This window comes from Apium graveolens, chromosome 6 (genome assembly GCF_009905375.1).
Source record: "Apium graveolens cultivar Ventura chromosome 6, ASM990537v1, whole genome shotgun sequence".
NCBI lineage: Eukaryota > Viridiplantae > Streptophyta > Magnoliopsida > Apiales > Apiaceae > Apium > Apium graveolens.
The window spans coordinates 276,496,950-276,516,112 of record NC_133652.1 but is presented as its reverse complement, the minus strand read 5'-3'; the positions used below and the strand labels follow the sequence as shown (position 1 = coordinate 276,516,112).

The 19,163-nt window shown below is 31.2% G+C and overlaps 1 protein-coding gene across 1 annotated transcript; it reads left to right on the top strand.

The window, feature by feature from the left end:
• Nucleotides 1–16,248: 16,248 nt before the first annotated feature.
• LOC141666090 (uncharacterized) lies at nucleotides 16,249–17,016 on the top strand. Its single transcript, XM_074472077.1, has 2 exons — nucleotides 16,249–16,706; nucleotides 16,872–17,016. Exons 1-2 carry the CDS (start codon nucleotides 16,249–16,251, stop codon nucleotides 17,014–17,016), a joined length of 603 nt encoding a protein of 200 aa, XP_074328178.1.
• The last annotated feature ends 2,147 nt before the right edge of the window (nucleotides 17,017–19,163 follow it).

Here is a 19,163-nt window from a genome sequence, read left to right as displayed (position 1 = left end):
ACCGGTTCTTTCCTTGAACATTGCATCACTAATATTATGTTATCTCTTCACTTTATGCAATGCAATAGTCCAATCTTTAGACCCTATTAGTCTTGAATATTCATCCAAAGGTCCGAGTAAATATGGTTTTTGCAATAGCTTCCACATCAATTATCTCTACATCATATCCTATGACTTCATCTCTGAATTCTTGAATATGCTTCTTTATTTTCCCTTTTTTTCTTTTGGTCACATCTAAAGTTGTCTTGTATATATCAGTCCAAAAGTATATTTTCATTGCAAGATTTCATATTTTCTCTAATACGAGCAATATGTTGTTTCAATAGATTAATACCTTTATAAAATTCACTACCACAAAAATTACACCTTTCTTTATTTGTTTTATCAGGGACCATTGTTCCAGATACCTTGCCACTAGAATTTATTGCATCTATAGTTTTTATAGACACTGAATTTGTTGCTACGGGTGAACTAACATTTGTAAGTGTTTCCATTATATATAGTATATCACAAACAAAAAAAATAGAATTAGAGCAATAAATAACACATATAACAAAAACCTAAATCATATATTAAAAGGTCCAATACAAATACAGTCATAAACATCAAAATTCAAAGTTACAAATGCAACACTAGTACCAACTAAGGAATTCATAAGTAGTTAATATACATTACGAGGTGATATTAAATTATATATTTTCAAATTCCAATTAAAATATTGAATCTTTGATTTGGTGAGGGCTTCAATCATGAATCAAGATATTAAATATTTGCTTTTTAATATTTAAAAAAAGAGATTAAAGAAGAAAATAACGAGTAAAGTAAAGAGTGTATAGATTACAGAAGAAGCACTGATTAACATTTCTAGGGTTCAGCCAGAGTAAGAGTCTTCACTAAAATTACTCGGAGTCGAATTGAGTTTTGACCGAGTTTTAGTATAATCAATTTTCTACCCGAGTCACTAGGCCGAGTTGATAATTTTTACAACACTGTTTTTTATATATTTTATTGCACTTCAGTTAACATATATATAAGAACACCATATATTATCAATAGAAATGCATATGCTACCATTATTATAAATTCGGCGAGGTCACTTTGTCTATATTTTTAATAGAAGTGCAAATGATACCAATAGTATAACTTCGTATATTCGCTATCTTTTATTCTTGATAAAATAAATACCTTACATCTCAATCTAATTCTTAGGTCAGATTTAAAAAATAATAATAATAATACTTTGGTCATGTCTATAAACTATAACAGAATTATATAAAATAAGATTCCTTCATTGAACATTACTAAACACTTCATCGTATATTTATGAAACTACACACAAAGATATCTTTTTAATCCTCTTATGTACTCACCAAGTCATATGTAAAGAGTACATAAATGTTGTTATTGTACTATCTTGAATATATAGAAATGAATTTACTAAGAGGATGCCATTTTTTTAAGTTAGCTATAGGATGATAATATAACTTTATTTTCCCTTATCCTTTTAAAGAGATTTATCAATCTTGATTTTTCGCTATGGATGATTGTACATTAATTTGGTCGGGCCAAAAAATTCAAAAGTCACTTAACTATAAATTTTGAAATATGGTCAAGTGTACTAATCAGTTATCCATTATCATAATTGTTCTAGCTTGTGTGGCTATCAAGACTCTCACATTGAAAATTAAGTATTTTTCTCCTCCAAAGACAATTCTAGAAATCATGAACCTAATAATGATACCATAAAATATTTCATATATATTACTCTATTATTTTTCCTCTTATAGATTACTATATTTGTTTAGTCTTTTGTGTCTAGAAAATTTATATAATTGCATGAAGACTACTATAATGATCTTTAGATACTTAATATCCCTAAACCTATATACGCGTTCTACAAATCTCTGTAACACCCCCTTCTTTAAAATAAAAAAAGTATTACTTATAATCCATAAACCTGCAAACATATAAATAATATATTTCTAAATAATAATTAAACACTCTAAAAATATTTAAAATAATATTAAATCTTCAAATTTTCTAAACCAATAATATAAATGGTGAAATCTCTAAATAAATAATTAAGTCTAGATAATTATGAAGTCCAAAATTCTAATCAATGAAATGGGGTAGCTCTTAATCACACATTCCTAAATCCCCCTAAGTAGCCGTTAGAAAAAATTTACTGTTTGAGTCGAACGCCTTGTACGGATTTGAAACACTATTTGTAAAACGAAAAATTTAAAATGAATATTTCATAGTTTATAATAAAATAATAATATTAAAATAAAGTATGGATAAAATAACGAGGGGCTAGGATATTTCATAACGAGATCAGAAAAGATATAAATACACACACATCATAGGCTACCTAATGCGTGCGAACAAAATGGATGACGTGTATGGCATATACAACGTCACCGTAAAAATAACACCCGAGAAGTACTACTACTATGTGCACCAACAAATCATGATCTTTTGGGGGCCTGTGGTGGGCTAGTCGTTACCCAAGTTGGCTGCACTCGGTACAGTATGCTTCGGTTTATTTCGGACTCGGAATCGGGACTCGAAAAATGCTCGGGACTTGACCCGGGTTGTCACAGTAAATTAAATCAAAAATCAAATTTTGGGTGCACCCACGTATCCTGAACAATTATCAAATAACCAAAAGTTCCTCCCAAGAGCTAACAGAATGATACGCCGTGATAAATCATACTGTCACGGAAGTGTCATGTCACTAATGTCGCAATGACATGGCTCTAGCAGCTGATTAACTCGGTATACCCTATATGGTCCAAATAAAATAATTTTGCAAACTTTAAGAATCGCTTGATTCAGATATTCTAGACAGATATGTAGAACGAATAATTTTTAGAATCACTAAAATAAATATTGGAATATTCCAAAACAGAATTGAAATATTCAGGAATGAAATTAAAATAAAAACTCTAGTATTTTGAAGCACGGTATCTAGTTAATGCATATAATTGCATGAAGACTACTACAATGATATTTAGATACTTAATATCCCAAACCCTTTTAGAGCATAATAATCACATCAGCTCTTCTAACCATTTTAGTGTTATTACACATTGGTGACGATAAAAAATTAACATTTTACATGTATAATATTAATGATAATTTATGATATACACGTATGTTGAACTAAAACCTCTAGCTTTTATCTTTTTAAGGTAAGTTGGTACGTTCTTCCCTTGTTGGGCATGGATAACAATTTTTGAATTGTTTGAAAAAAATAACTAGCCAATACTTTGACAAAAGATTAAAGTATCATAATTAGTAAAAATATTAAATATTCAAATTAAATTTCAAAATTTAAAATTAAAATTCAAGTGTATTAATCAGGATTTTGATAATTTCCTAAAATCTTATATTGTGTAGTGAATTAAGATTTCAACAACCATTAATATGGAAAATATCTAAATAATAATAAATTGTACAATATAAGATTCTTTAAATTTATAGAAATTTAAGTGATCTTCATAAATATGTGATTTTATTCTTTGAATTTATATAGATAGAATTTAAGTATGATCTTATATATACTGGAATTAAAAAATTTAGAAACACACACATTAGGACCACCACTCAAACCCTAATTTTGTTTATTGAGAGACACTACCTCTCTTTGAAGCACACAAGTAACCTCAAAAGAAAATGGCTATTTTTCACTTGCTACCTGTTTGTCTTTTGAGTGCTATCATTAGTGGTCTCGATTTCAATAGTATGATAAATGTTATTGAAATCCTGCAAACTGAAATGTGCCCTCAAACATTTTTATTGGTCCTCCATGAAGTAGATTTCTCCTGTTTCTTTGATTTAGTCAATTGGGATGATAGGTTTTTAACTCTGATGACTCACCTGAATATTATGGGTGTCCCAGATGGAGTGTTTTACATCGTAAGCAGACAACTATGGATCCAAGAAGTTCCTTTCAATGAGGGTTTTCCCATTATTCAACAGACGGGGAACTTAGGACACGGCATGTCACAGTTATTTAACCCTTTGTTTCAATTGGCATATGGTGTTGGAAACCTAGAAGAAGCTTACGTTCATCTTATGTCGTTACTTGGTTCTCAGATTTTCTTATCAAAGTTGGAGTTTCTTTTGCATTCATTAAAATTGGTTAAATTTTATGTAACCAATATTTTACACATCAATGGTAGGCCTCTGTATAGGAGACACAATTACATGTGTGTTGGGCACCATGTTTGTGTTAGTCAAAATGTGTCTCTCCGTGAAATCAAATACATTCAGTGTAAGGAATGTAAATTGTCCACAGTCCTTTTTTATTTCTTGAACATGTAATCAAAAAGTTATCAAATTCCTAAATTATACATATTTATTGATACTTTCTTAGCTGTGTAATGCACGGATTCTTCATTCTAAATTTTTTAATTTCATATCTCATATTAAGCTTATGGTTATAATAGATAAAAATTATGTAAAAATAATAAATAGTTCGTATTCTAACTATTGCAATAATTTATCACTTTTATTGTGATGATATAATTTAAATATTTAGCCTTACCAAAGAGAAGATTACTTTCATAAGTAGAAGATGTAATTTGTACATTTTGTTTTTAATAATACAAAAATATCTACATATGAATTGGATATATTTTAAATAAAAATACTCAAGGTATTAATGTTTATACTTTAAATCATTGATGAATTTATATCGAATTGGCAATTTAAAAAAATGAAACACTAAATTACATGTACATAGTCACATTTGACATTTTGCAAAAAATAAAATTATTTTTAGACAAAAATGAGATTCCTTATTCAGGTCAAATCACTTTTTGGTTTCATATTTTAAAATTTTAAAATCCTACACCAATTAAATCAGAAAAGTCTCAAATTTATTGAAATAATATCATATTATATATCACTACAAATTCAAACTCATGATGTCTTGTTTATGGACATTTTTGGTTATTTGAGAGGTTCAAGTTCACGAATCTAGTCTGTCATTTCCTAGTCATGTCATATGACAATCCAAGCATCAATGAATTGAGTGGACGGTGGAATGAGTTCCACATCTAGGGAAGAGGGGAGAAGGGTGTGGTATTTGATTAATAGATGGAACTACATGACTAAGTAGATCCGCGATCGTGTTTGGTTGGCAGACTTATTTTTCAAAGGCTCACGGATTCTGAAGTTGTAACGAACGTGATGGCAGCACTCTGGCGGCCCAGAAATGTTATGGTTCATAGGGAAGTGGACGTTAACTGGTATATTGATATTTATTTCAATTCTACTGTCAATTAAACATTCAGAGAACTATCGAATGATCTCCATTAACATCAAGCTTGAAGTTGCATTAATATCGATAGTCTCTATCGACGTTTGACAACATCCATTTAATTAATGAGAGACTCCAACAAGATAAGAATATCGCGACTTTAACATTGAATACTACATAAATATGGGTACAAGTCTACGATTTAAAGTTGGGGTTATGTTAGATAAGAATATCGCGACTTTAACATTGAATACTACATAAATATGGGTACAAGTCTACGATTTAAAGTTGGGGTTATGTTTGAGAAGGCGTTTGAAGTTGCAAATATTTAGAGTAAATAAAATACAACTTGAAGAATCTTCTGAGATTTGGATAGAATCCGTTCAATCCTTACTAAAATCTCTCATCAAGCTTCGCTATCTCTTGTATACACAAAATATGATAAAACCCTCATAGTTATGTATATATCTAAATGGGCTATTATAAGTGATTTATAAGGTGTATGCAAGTGTTACAAGCCCAACTAAAAGCCGTCAAAATTATGTTTCCATTCAGATTTCAAGTCCTTGAGATACGGATAAAGGCCTTGAGTTTCCCCTTGTGAAAGCCGTAAGATGTTAAGTAAAAGTCTTGCGACGCACACTCTTTGTGTAAAGGTCTTGAGATTATAGCCAAGACCTTTAGTTTTCTAAGTGAAACTTTAAAATATCTTTATTTTCTCTACATCAAAGCATTCTTTCTTCATTGTTTATGTTCACTAGTAGTTGAACACCACAATCATCAACATCTCCAATTAAGTATTCATTTACCACTAATTGAAACATGTATATAAGTAGTAACCTCTCATGTGTACACTTAATATGAATTCGGAATTATTAGCGAATTTTTCTATACTTTGGTACCTTCTCATCACAAACTTCTTGCTATTTTGATTTTTATAGCTAATGATTTATACTCTCCAATGTACCAAGTAGCAAGCACGACCCAAAATAAAATGGACTACTTTCATGACAAACTCTTAACTATTTTCATTTCTGAAAGTACGTTTCATTTTCCATCGACTAACATAATACTCTTGGAAGAAGTTTGCATAATCATCGAACTCTCTAAGAAGTTATTGCAGTTACAATCATATATCTCCTTTGTGGAAGAAAAAAATTTGACATGTATCTCACTTAGTAATAGTTTGTCTCTAGCAAATATGTTCAAATTCATTACTCTTTAACATGTAAAATTAAGACATGGCAATGTAATTTGAAACCTAATTTTTGTTAATCATTATCTACCGAATAAAATTCCTTGGATGTCCTATTCCATTATTTATTTCAAGAAGAAGCAGATAAAATTCCTTGTCTTCATCTTTTATCCAAAATTATATTGTTATAAATTAACTGTCTATGTAGATACTTGTGATCATTATTATTTATAGTACAAATACAATATACCTTACTACGGTTAAACTAACAAAAGCTCTTTAACATTTTTTATCAAGATTGTAAAAAGCGGAACTCGGGACAATTCGGAATGAGTACTCGGGTTGCAACTCGTATATGATTTTTGAAATTATTTTTTATACATTAAATATATTTCCTTTAAATTTTATTATAAATGTGCTAAAAGTTGAAATTTATGTAAAAAATATCATTTTTTGTTATATTACTAGCCATATTAAAGTTAAATAAATCATTTGCTTGATAATTTTCTATAGTTTAATCAAAAATAAGTTCTAACATTTGGTCATATTTTTTTAATCTGTAATCACTGTTCATTGACCAGTGATCATACATTACAAAAAAAGAAGAAAATGTTGACGAGTGACCACTGGTGCTTCCATACTTCCAATTTACCATTCATCAAATTAATATTCTCTTCTTCAATGAAAACATCATCATCGTCTTTAGCTATAGACTCAAAATCTTCTTTATGCAATTATCTAATGTCCTTTTACTACCCGTGGCACTAAACTATCATCTTCTAATGTTATTGTTAAATCATCATAGCTCTTCATCATCCTCGCCTTTCAAAATCCATCCTTGAGGTTTACTTGATTTCTTATTTGCAAGTTTTGTATGAAATTGTACGTAGGCCATATTATTAATCTCTGAGCATCCAATCCATTCCCTTTTTTTATATGGCCCTACAAAAAAGATCAAGTGTAATATTATAAGAGTATAAAATATACAACATTAATAATCAATAATGATTATTGCACAAGTAAAACTTATATAAATGATTACTTAACCCCTTAAAAAGGGCTCCAATTTCTTTCACACACTACAAAAATAATGTCAATAGACATCACACATTAGACATTGGTTAACTTTACCACTGATGTTAAAAGAAGTATTGACATCACCCCGTGTTTTTGTGATGTCTTTGTTCTTTGTAGATATCGGTTATAATTAAACCGATGTCTAAAATTCACCAAAAAAAAATAATTTCGCGCCCACCTTTTCTTTCCCCCCTTAGTCAAATTTTCATTCAGTTTAAATTTTAAATTCCCCCATAATCCCAAAATTCTCCCCCCTTAACCAAATTTTGGTTCCCCCAAATCAATCTTCAGACACAAAATCAAACCTCTCTCTCTCGAACCTCTCTCTCGATCGAACCTCTCTCTCCTCACAATCTCTCTAAACTCCGGACATCATCTCACCATCACAATCTCTCGAACCTCTCTTTCTCGAACCTCTCTTCGCTCTCAATCTATACGTTAAGCCTCTTTCAGTTAACCTCTCTACTTCGGTAAGTGTTGTATCTATTTGAATCGAACTGGTCTTCTCTGCATGAAGACCGGTTTTAAAAGTTGAGGATTTTTGAATTCAAAACCCTAATTTTGTAAATTGGGATTTTTTTCTAATTCGAAACCCTTATTTTTTTATTAATTTAGTGTTTAAACTGGTTGCTAATACTTTTCTTCTTGTTGTATACAGGACCTAATCTGAGAAAAAGATTTAAAGGTTTAGGTAATTTGGGTGTTTTTGGTTGTTCATTTGTATTTTGTTTGGTTTTTTTATTTTTGTAAATTATGTAAAGTTAACGATCCTTTCATCTCTATTGATTACATTGTATTTTTTAACTTTAATACTCATTTTTTTGCTTTAGTTGTGATTTGTGATTTGATTTAGTGTTGTTTATCTAATTTTGCTCGTTATAATGCTGATCTATTATTTTATTACGGATATAATTAGGTTTTAAATATTTTGATTTGGTATTTGGTGCTTGTTATAGATTTATCTCCTTTATTTTATAGACAAGTTATCGAAATTAAGTTGTTTGTATGCGCGCTATGCCCGGGTACGAGAGGCTCATGACAGTGTTACTATATAGTTATTGTAAGTTTCTATATGTTCTAGAGTGGATGATTTTCATTTTTACTTATAAAACTGCATAATGGAACTTTAGTAGAAACTAATAAATTGCCTTGTCACTTGAAAGTCTTTGAACACAAGTTTACTCTAACTGTTAAAATTATCTTTAACTTGCAAGTTACTTATAGACGGTTATCGTTGTTATAAGGCTGGATCGGAACTTGAATGCAAGATTGAATGATTATAATAGATATTAATTTTAACGATTGTGTTCTGGTCAAATCTCAGTCAATTGGAAATTGACTGTGTATGCTTACAAGTTGATGTTAGGTTTTGCAAGTTAACAACTAAGATTGATCTTCCTTGTTTGCTTTTGCGAAAGTGAAACTGATTATTGTTTGTTGTTTATTATTTGTCGTAGACATATATGTTCAAGTATGACAGTGTCCATGATTCCTGGAAGCATCATGAACTCAAAGTTAAGGATGAGAAAACCCTTTTATTTGGTGAGAAACCTGTTGTTGTCTTTGGTTCAAGGTATAGGGTTAAATGATATAATGCTCACAATATTTTTGTTAGCCGTACATATCAGTTCTTTTCAGGTATGCTTTTATGTATTGGCATGAGTATTTTTTATGGGAAAACTGTTTTGTACTGGGGAATAGTTTATCCTAGTTAGTACGCAAGTAGCTGATATCCTTTGTGTAAGTACCACTATTTTGGGATCATTGATTTTTTTTTTTCTAGACGCGGTACTTTAATAATGCGCCGACTTTGTGTACTTCTGGATGCTGAAAGAGTTTACCGTGAACTGTCCACAATACTGGAGGGTGAATCTGACCTGGATTTTGCATCTATAATGGTTCAAGTTGTGAAATGAAAAATCTATAAATTGTCATAGTTATTCGGTGTAATATATACATTTATATGTTATAACTTTTTAGTCCAGTGCTCCAGTTTCATTAGCTATGGTATATATGGTTTTAAACAAAATAAAGTTATGGTAACAATCAGGCAATACCAAACACCACAGTACTTTGATAATATTCTGTGTGAAGTTACCTCCCCTCTACCCAAATATAAACAAATGTAATGGTGTATATTAGAAGGTTTCGGGGTTAATGTCTTAGTGACACAGTTTGGCATTTTTAATTTGTATTGCAGGGTTTGAATTTTATTTTACTTACTTCAACTGAGTTATCACACCTTCGAGATATACTCAAAATATCCTTGGTCAATGCATCTAGAAAAGACTTGTATCTTGCCTGGTGGTGCCATTTCTCTATTTATGTTTTAACTTGTGTTATTATTTTATTGCTTTGACCAATCACTCCACATACGCGGTACTGATGCTCTATGTTATTGGCATTGATATACTTATCTATAGACTTACCATCATGCAAGTTCTATCATCCAGTCTCTGGTTGAAGAGTATATAAATGTTAAGTTTTTAGTTCAATTGGACAAATGTGGTACTGATACTCTTTGTTTTGGCCAGTATTTGCTCTGGTCTTCGCTTTACATGTTATTAATGTCTGATGATTATTTCAGGAGTTTGTACTAGGCACAAATCCACAGCGGCTGAATTTCTCTCTAAGAACTATAGGACATGTGGTATGATTCACCAGTATATATACTTAATTCAATCAGCATGGAAAATGAGACTTTGTGGGTGATAGAAAGTGAGCTTGCGGGTTGTCTTTTCTTTCATTTATTTCATTTTTGTGGCTCGGCACTACATATTTGATTTGTGAGACCAAACCTTTTAAGCATGGGCTGTATTGTGAAACCAGGGAAGTTGTTTACTCAATTGTTCTTTGAACTACCTTACTACAAGTTACCTTTGGAACCATGTAACTTCATAATATATTAAGCTAGTTCGTATTTAAGCAGGCTCTCAGCAAGATGTTTGATTGATTATGAAATGAATATAAAATGCAGCATCCATCTTTACTTGTGGTCGAACTTAAATTTTTCAGGTCAAGCATCTTTGATGCCAAAGCAGGAATTGCATTAATTGATAACTTTGTCAAGCTTGTTTCGTGGTATGACAATGAATGGGGATACAGAAAAACAACCATTCTCATCTAATTGTGATTTGCAGTTCAGTTGTTTCTCTTATGAGCAAAGTTGACTGTTAAATTCTTTTACATATGTCTTTTTGGGTGGTTAATGCAGCACCCATGTGGTTGATTTTATCGTGCACATGGCATATGTCCAGTAAGTGGGGGATCATACTTGCTTGCTTGGGATAAAGCGGCTTGCTCATCTTGTCATCTACAGTTGTTGAGATATCTAAATAATGGGAACTTATATGGGCCCTTGCTGTCTTGTGTAGAGAGGATTTGTGTCTCATATTTTGAAGAGTGTTCAACAGGATAGTAAGAAAACTATCTTACAATTTTCATTAAACTGAATGTCTTCAGTTGGTTTCAAGAGAATGTAATAGTTTATATTTCAGATCATATGTTTTACTATTTTGGTTGACGTTCTCAGACAACAATTACACAATTAGTGATATAAAACTTTACACAATTTGGTCTATAAATTTCTTACACATCACTTTTAATTAAGAAAAGCTGATGTCAAAAAAGATAATGTACATCACTTTAAGGTAAAAAACTGATGTCAAAGAAATCCAGGTTCAAGTCTAAATAAAACATAGAAATCATTTGGTTTAAGAAAAACCTGATGTCAAGTAACATTATAAACATCACTTTTAACCAAACAAAATTGATGTCAAAAAACACAATGTACATCAGTTTCAAATAAACAACTGATGTTAACTGATGTTCAAGTCTAAATGATACATAGACATCACTTCATTCTAGAAAATACTGATGTCTCTAGGCTGAATTAGACATCACCTTTCATTAAAGAAACAGATGTTTAATATGTCATTTTACATCACCTCTGTCACAATTATCGATGTTTTGTGACAAAAAACATAGCTCAATATATGTTTAATATATTTTAATAGGTGAAATTTAGTTATTAAATAATTTTGTTATAGCATTTTTGGTAAAAAATCATCACATAGACATCAGTGTTTTTCACTAAAATCGATGTTTTATGATAAAAAAACATAGCTCATGATATGTTTAACATGTTTAATTAGGTGTAATTTAGTTATTAAATAATTTATTTATAGCATTTTATGTAAATAATCAACACATAGACATCTATTTTTTAACTAAAATCGATGTCTAATCGAGTATAGATATCGGGTATTCACCGATGTCTAGAATAGACATCACCGACATCAACATCGGTTGGGAAACAGCATAGACATCAGCCAAAAAGCGATGTTTATGGACTTTTTTCTTGTAGTGACATCCTGATGAGCTTGAAGTTAAAAATGATATGCTCAGTGCCATAATTTGTAAATATGGTATTTCATATCCGTAATTAGTCCAGCAAGCAACTAATAAAAATTTCAAAAAAATACGGTAAAGGTACATTTTCTCATTAAAGGTTACGTCTTGTGACCTGCATAAATAAAAATGGTGAGTGCATTTATTCCTTCAATTATTCCTTGAAATTTTGAGTTCTACCCGAAGAATAAGAGAAAAAAATATATGTTCATGTAATATCTGTAATATATGCTATAAATAAATATTTAGAGCATGAACATGTAAAAATATGCTGAAAACAGCAAGAGAAAGCTGTTAAAATCTACCGAAAAATTGTTGTATAAATACATTTAAATCCTACTAAAATAACAGAAAATTGCAGCATAAACATGTAAAAATCTGTTAAAAATATTAGCTGAAAACAGTTAAAATCTACTAAAAACTGTCGTATAAATACATTTAAAATCTGCTGAAAAATCTAAAAAACTGCAGCAAAAACATGTACAAAACTGTTGAAAAATTGTAGCAGAAACTGCATTAAATCTGCTTAATAGTGTACGCAAAAAATGTAAAAAACTAATATATGTCATAAGCTGAAACAATTTAAAATGTTGCAGCAAAATTTGCTCATAAAACGTGGAATAGTCTAAAAGTATAGTGATAAATACATATTCGTTCGAGAATAAGATTCAAAGTATGAGTTGTACAAGATATCCAAAATATGATAGGTTTTTTTTTCCTTTAATAGTTTTGCAGTAGACATGTTATTTGTATCATTGTGCTTAACTACTTGAATAGTGTTTTTTGCTCCAATTTCATTGATAGACTTATCCACATATTCAAATATATATCTTCATGTGTGTAATTAACTTGAACTTTTAATAGATAATATAAAGCTAGTGCGAAGTTTACAATTCACACTTCATGTTCATATTATTTCATAAGGCCTTCCTTTACTGATATTTACTAGGTGACATGTATCGCGGGCCAAATCTACCAACACCCTCTGCAAATTTAGGAAATCCATAATTATTAGTGGTATTAAATGGTACACCAGATTTTTACACCCAACGAGCTAAGTACACCGGTTCTTTCCTTGAACATTGCATCATTAATATTATGTTGTCTCTTCACTTTATGCAATGCAATAGTCGAATCTTTAGGCCCTATTAGTCTTGTATATTCATCCAAAGGTCCGATTCATCCAAAGGTTGAGTGAATGTGGGTTTTTGCAATAGCTTCCATATCAATTATCTCTACATCATATCCTATGACTTCATCTCCAAATTCTTGAATATGCTTCTTTATATTCTCTTTTTTTCTTTTGGTCACATGTAAAGCTGTCTTGTATATATGAGTCCAAAAGTGTATTTTCATTACAAGATTCCATATTTTCTCTAATACCAGCAATATGTTGTTTCAATAGATTAATACCTTTATAAAATTCACTGCCACACAAATTACACCTTCCTTTATTTATTTTATCAGGGACCATTGTTCCATTTCCCGACAACATCAGTAACCTTGCCACTAGAATTTGTTGCATCTATAGTTTTTATATACTTTTAATTTGTTGCGACCGGTGAACTAATATTTGTAAGTGTTTCCATTATATATAGTATATCACAAACAAAAAAAATAGAATAAGAGCAACAAATAACACATATAACAAAAACCTAAATCATATTTTAAAGGGTCCAATACAAATACAGTCATAAACATCAAGATTCAAAGTTAAAAATGCAACACTAGTACCAACTAAGGAATTCATAAGTAGTTAATATACATTACGAGGAGATATTGACTTATATATTTTCAAATACCAATTAAAATATTGAATCTTTGATTTGGTGAGGGCTTCAATCATGAATCAAGATATTAAATATTTGATTTTAATTTCTAAAAAAAAGAGATTAAAGAAAAAAATAACGAGTAAAGTAAAGAGTGTATAGATTACAGAAGAAGCAATGATTAATATTTCAAGCATTCAGCCAGCTTAAGAGTCTTGACTTCAATTACTCGGAGTCGAACCGAGTTTTGACCGAGTTTTAGTATAATCAATTTTCTACCCGAGTACTCGGAACTTGGGTTGGTCGAGGGGTCCAAAATGAGTCCCTAGGCCGAGTTGATAATTTTTACAACAATGTTTTTTATATATTTTATTGCACTTCAGTTAACATATATAAGAACACCATATATATTCAATAGAAATGCAAAAGCTACCATTATTATAAATTCGGCGAGGTAACTTTATCTATATTTTTAATAGAAGTGTAAATGATACCAATAGTATAACTTCATATATTCGCTAGCTTTTATTCTTGATAAAATAAATACCTTACATCTCAATCTAATTCTTAGGTCAGATTTAAAAAAATAATAATAATAATAATAATACTTTGGTCATGTCTTACATAAAACAAGATTCATTCATTGAACAGTACTAAACACTTCATTGTATATTTATGAAACTACACACATTGATATCTCTTTAATTTCCTTATGTACTTACCAAATCATATGTACATAGGACACAAATGTTCTTAATCTGCTGCACTGGGTTGAGTTGTTGTACTGTCTTCTTTAGAATTATCTTAGTACCTGATTAAAAAAATTTTCTTGATCAAGCAACCCACCCCAGTTAACATATATTAGAGGCAAGGTCACTTTGTACACTTGAACATCATATGTTATTAGTAGAAGTGCAAATAATACCAATATTATAACTTATGCTAGTTCACTTTGTATATATTATTAATAGAAGTGCAAATGGTACTAATAGTATAACTTGCTTTTATTCTCCATATGATATATATTTTACACCTCAATCTAGTTCTTAGGTCAGATTTAACAAAAATAAAAGAAAAATATTTCTTAGGTTCATGTCTATAAATGATAACATAATTACATAAAACATGACTCCTTCATGGAAAATTTGGAAACACTTCATCATATAATTATGAAACTATACACAGAGATATCTCTTTAATTCCGTTAAGTACTCATAAGCCATATGTACATAGGACACAGATAATTTGAATCTGTTGGGCTAACATAATACATGGGTTGAGTTGTTGTATTGTCTTAAATAGAAGTGAATGTACTATAATGATTTCATAATATCTTTTGTAAGTTCTATAGGATGATGATATAACTTTAATTCTGTTATATATTTGAATGACTTTTAACCTTACAACTTACCCCATTAATTCTCACACCCTTTGGCTTTTCATTTTACACCCTTTGGCTTTTCATGCTACTTGTAACCTACAAACTCTAGCCCTATATAAACCATTGTAAGATATGTGATTGAGATATGAAATGAAAATCTTCTCTATTCTCTTAGTAATTTTGTTCTTGTAATGCTCTCTATATAATATATTCTATATTAGTTTGTAACACGTTATCAGCACGAAAGCTAATAAGATCTGTGGGTGCACCAGAAGGAGAAGTTGGTTTACGAGTTTACACGAGTTTCTTGTCAACACAAGTACTAGTACTAGCTGGGTGATCATTACTTCCTGTCTCTACAAAAGGTATGCCCATGTTTTAATTGTTAAATGAATATATTACCGCAGGCATGATTGCATGTTAGTAAAACTAGATCCATAACATGCTAGTCTATTCTTTTAGTTCATATTTGTCATGTTCACGTATTACACTTTACGGGTGGTTAAATATATAAGTGGATGCCTGTATAATATTCTGTACTAATCATTTATGCTAATTGCTTGACCTGATTTTCATGCCTGCTTAGTTGAACATTTGCGTAAGTAAAATTAAAATCACTTCACTTGTTTTCTGCTTCATGAATTATTTGTATTAGTTCTTATGTTATCCCTTGCAAATTACTTAAGTGGCTTGATATTTTTATGCTATAATCTGAATGTTGTACAAATTTAGGGAGATTTGCACTTTGCACGAATAGTTAAAAACTAAAAGCTAGGCTATGCCTTGTCTCCTGCAGCTTTTATAATCTATTTCCGTGACTAAGAGTTGATGTAGCAGTAATTTATATTTGTTTTACTTGTGCATGCGTGTTAATAATTGTCATGTTAACTAAGATGGGTTGTTATCAATGAATAGCATATATTTTAGTCTCTGAGACTTAACTAAAATCATGTTCTATTAAACTTGTTGATTAAATGCATCATTATGTGTAATATATTATATTTGTTTAAGTGAGTATATTTGATAAGTGATAATCTGTTTCTTTCGCAAATTATTTGTTATCTTGTCATAAAAAATTATCGCATTGCATTATATTTATGTGCATAAATATTGATGTTGATTCGAGTTTTGTTTATTTTTAGTGAAAATGTCGAATCTTACGAAACTTGAGTTTAACGCACTTGATGTCACCGGCAAAAATTATTTGACATGGATTCTTGATGCTGAAATCCATCTTAGTGCAATGGGTCTCGGTGACACCATAAAAGAGGGAAATAAGACCTCTGAACAAGACAAGGCAAAGGCCATGATATTTCTTCGCCATCACCTTGATGAAGGCTTGAAAACTGAATATCTGACTATTAAAGATCCATCAACTCTTTGGAAAGATCTCAAAGAAAGATATGATCACCAGAAAACGGTGATACTTCCTAAAGCTCGCTATGATTGGCTACACTTGCGATTGCAAGATTATAAAAGTGTGAGCGAGTATAACTCTGCCATGTTCAAAATTACATCTCAATTGAAATTATATGGCGAGAATATCACCGATAAAGATATGTTGGAGAAAACATATTCCACTTTCCATGCCAATAATATGCTCTTGTAACAACAATATCGTGAACGTGGATTCACGAAATATTCTGAGCTTATTTCTGTGTTGCTTCTTGCTGAACAAAATAATGAACTTTTGCTGAAAAATCATCAAGCACGTCCCACTGGCTCAACACCATTCCCTGAAGTGAATGCGGTGACTAATAATGAATATAGAGATAATAAATCATTTGGACGTGGACGTGGGCATGGATATGGACGTGGACGTGGGCGTGCCCGTGGTCATGGATTTTGGCGTGGTCGAGGCCGAAATCAACAAAATCGCCCCCACTTTAAAAGGAAGCCTTACTATCAAAAATAGAAAACAAATGAGGAGAAACCCGAGGGAAGTACGATGGTTAAAAAGGGTGAAAGTACTTGTAGCCGTTGTGGAATGAAAGGTCATTGGAGAAGTACATGTCGTACCTCCAAGCACTTTGCTGACCTATATCAAGCATCTTTGAAAAATGTTGAAACTAATTTCACCAAACAGAATGATCCTTTGGGGATTGCTCATCTTGAAGCACATCTTGGAAGTGATGGCCAAGTTGATCCTTCGGCCTTTACTCACATGGAAGTTGGTGATTTCTTTGAAGATGTCGATGTGAATATGCCTAAATTTGGTGGTGATGAGCCTAAGAATAATTAAGAAAGGCCTTACTTGCTTGCTGAATGTTTTCCTTATTTATTTTGGATTGTTAGTACTTAATTTTTGAACTATGATAATCATCCTTATCAGTTGCTTATGTAATTTTCTTTAATGAAGTACTTGAGATGTTTTACCTCTACTTCTAATTTTATTTTATTTTTCGTGAAGAAATATGGCCAGCAACCTCTCATCATGTGCTATAAAAGATGAGGAATCTTTTTGTTTGGCAGATAGTGCAACCACACATACAATTTTAAAAGATAAAAAATATTTTTCGCATCTAACATTAGCCAAAGCTAATGTAAATACAATATCGGGTGCATCAAATATAATTGAAGGCTCCGGAAGAGCAAGTATAGTGCTACCTAATGGTACATGTTTGTTGATTTAAAATGCACTATTCTCCACCCGATCAAAAAGAAATCTTTTGAGTTTTAAAGATATACGTCACAATGGCTATCATATTGAGACAACAAATGAACTTGAAAGTGAATATTTGTGTATCACGACTACTATCTCAGGGAGGAAACATGTGATAGAAAAACTCCCATCATATAATTCTGGATTATATTATACTTTCATAAATCCAGTTGAGTCACACATGACTATTAATACAAGATATGTTGACCCGACAAATTTTATTATATGGCATGATCGTTTAGGCCATCCGGGTTCAACAATGATGCGAAGAATTATTGAAAATTCAAATGGACATCCACTCAAAAACAAAATTGTTCCATTGTCCAAAGATTTTTCATGTGTTGCTTGTTTTGAAGGAAAATTGATAACAAAACCATCCCTTGTGAAAGTTGCAATCGAATGCCCAAAATTTTTGGAGCGAATTCAAGGAGATATATGTGGACCAATTACCCCATCTAGTGGGCCATTTCAGTACTTTATGGTACTCATTGATGCATTAACAAGATGGTCACATGTTAGTTTATTGTCCACTCGTAATGTTGCTTTTGCACGACTCCTTGCTCAAATAATTCGATTACGAGCACAATTTCCTGATTATAATATAAAGAAAATACGATTGGACAATGCAGGAGAATTTACATCCCAATCTTTTAAAGATTATTGTATGTCTATTGGGATTGAAGTGGAGCATTCTGTTGCCCACACACGCACTCAAAATGGTCTTGCCGAGTCTTTCATTAAAAGGCTACAACTAATTGCGAGACCATTACTTATGAGAACAAATTTACCAACTACTGCCTGGGGACATGCAATATTACATGCGGCTTCTTTAGTTCGATTAAGACCGACTTCTTATCATAAATATTCCCCACTGCAACTGGTAAATAGTCAAGAACCAAATATCTCTCACTTGAAAATTTTTGGGTGTGCTGTTTATGTTCCAATATCCCCTCCCCAACGAACAAAAATGGGACCCCAAAGAAGATTAGGGGTATATATTGGATTTGATTCTCCCTCAATTATTAAATATTTGGAGCCCAAGACTGGTGATTTATTCACGGCAAGATTTGCCGATTGTCAATTTGATGAGACAATTTTTCCTGCATTAGGGGGAGATAAGACAAAATTTGAAAAAGAAAAGCAAGAAATTTTGTGGAATGCAGTGTCCCTGTCTCATTATGATCCTCGTACAAATCAATGTGAACTTGAAGTTCAAAAGATTATCCACCTACAAGAAGTCACAAATAGATTGCCTGATGCATTTACTGATGTCAAAAATGTGACAAAGTCACATATACCAGCTGTTAATGTTCCTTGTAAGATTAAACTTCCTGAAGAAGATAATAAAATCATGCTAGCAAATGAGTCTAAAGCACGCCAGAAGCGTGGAAGACCTATTG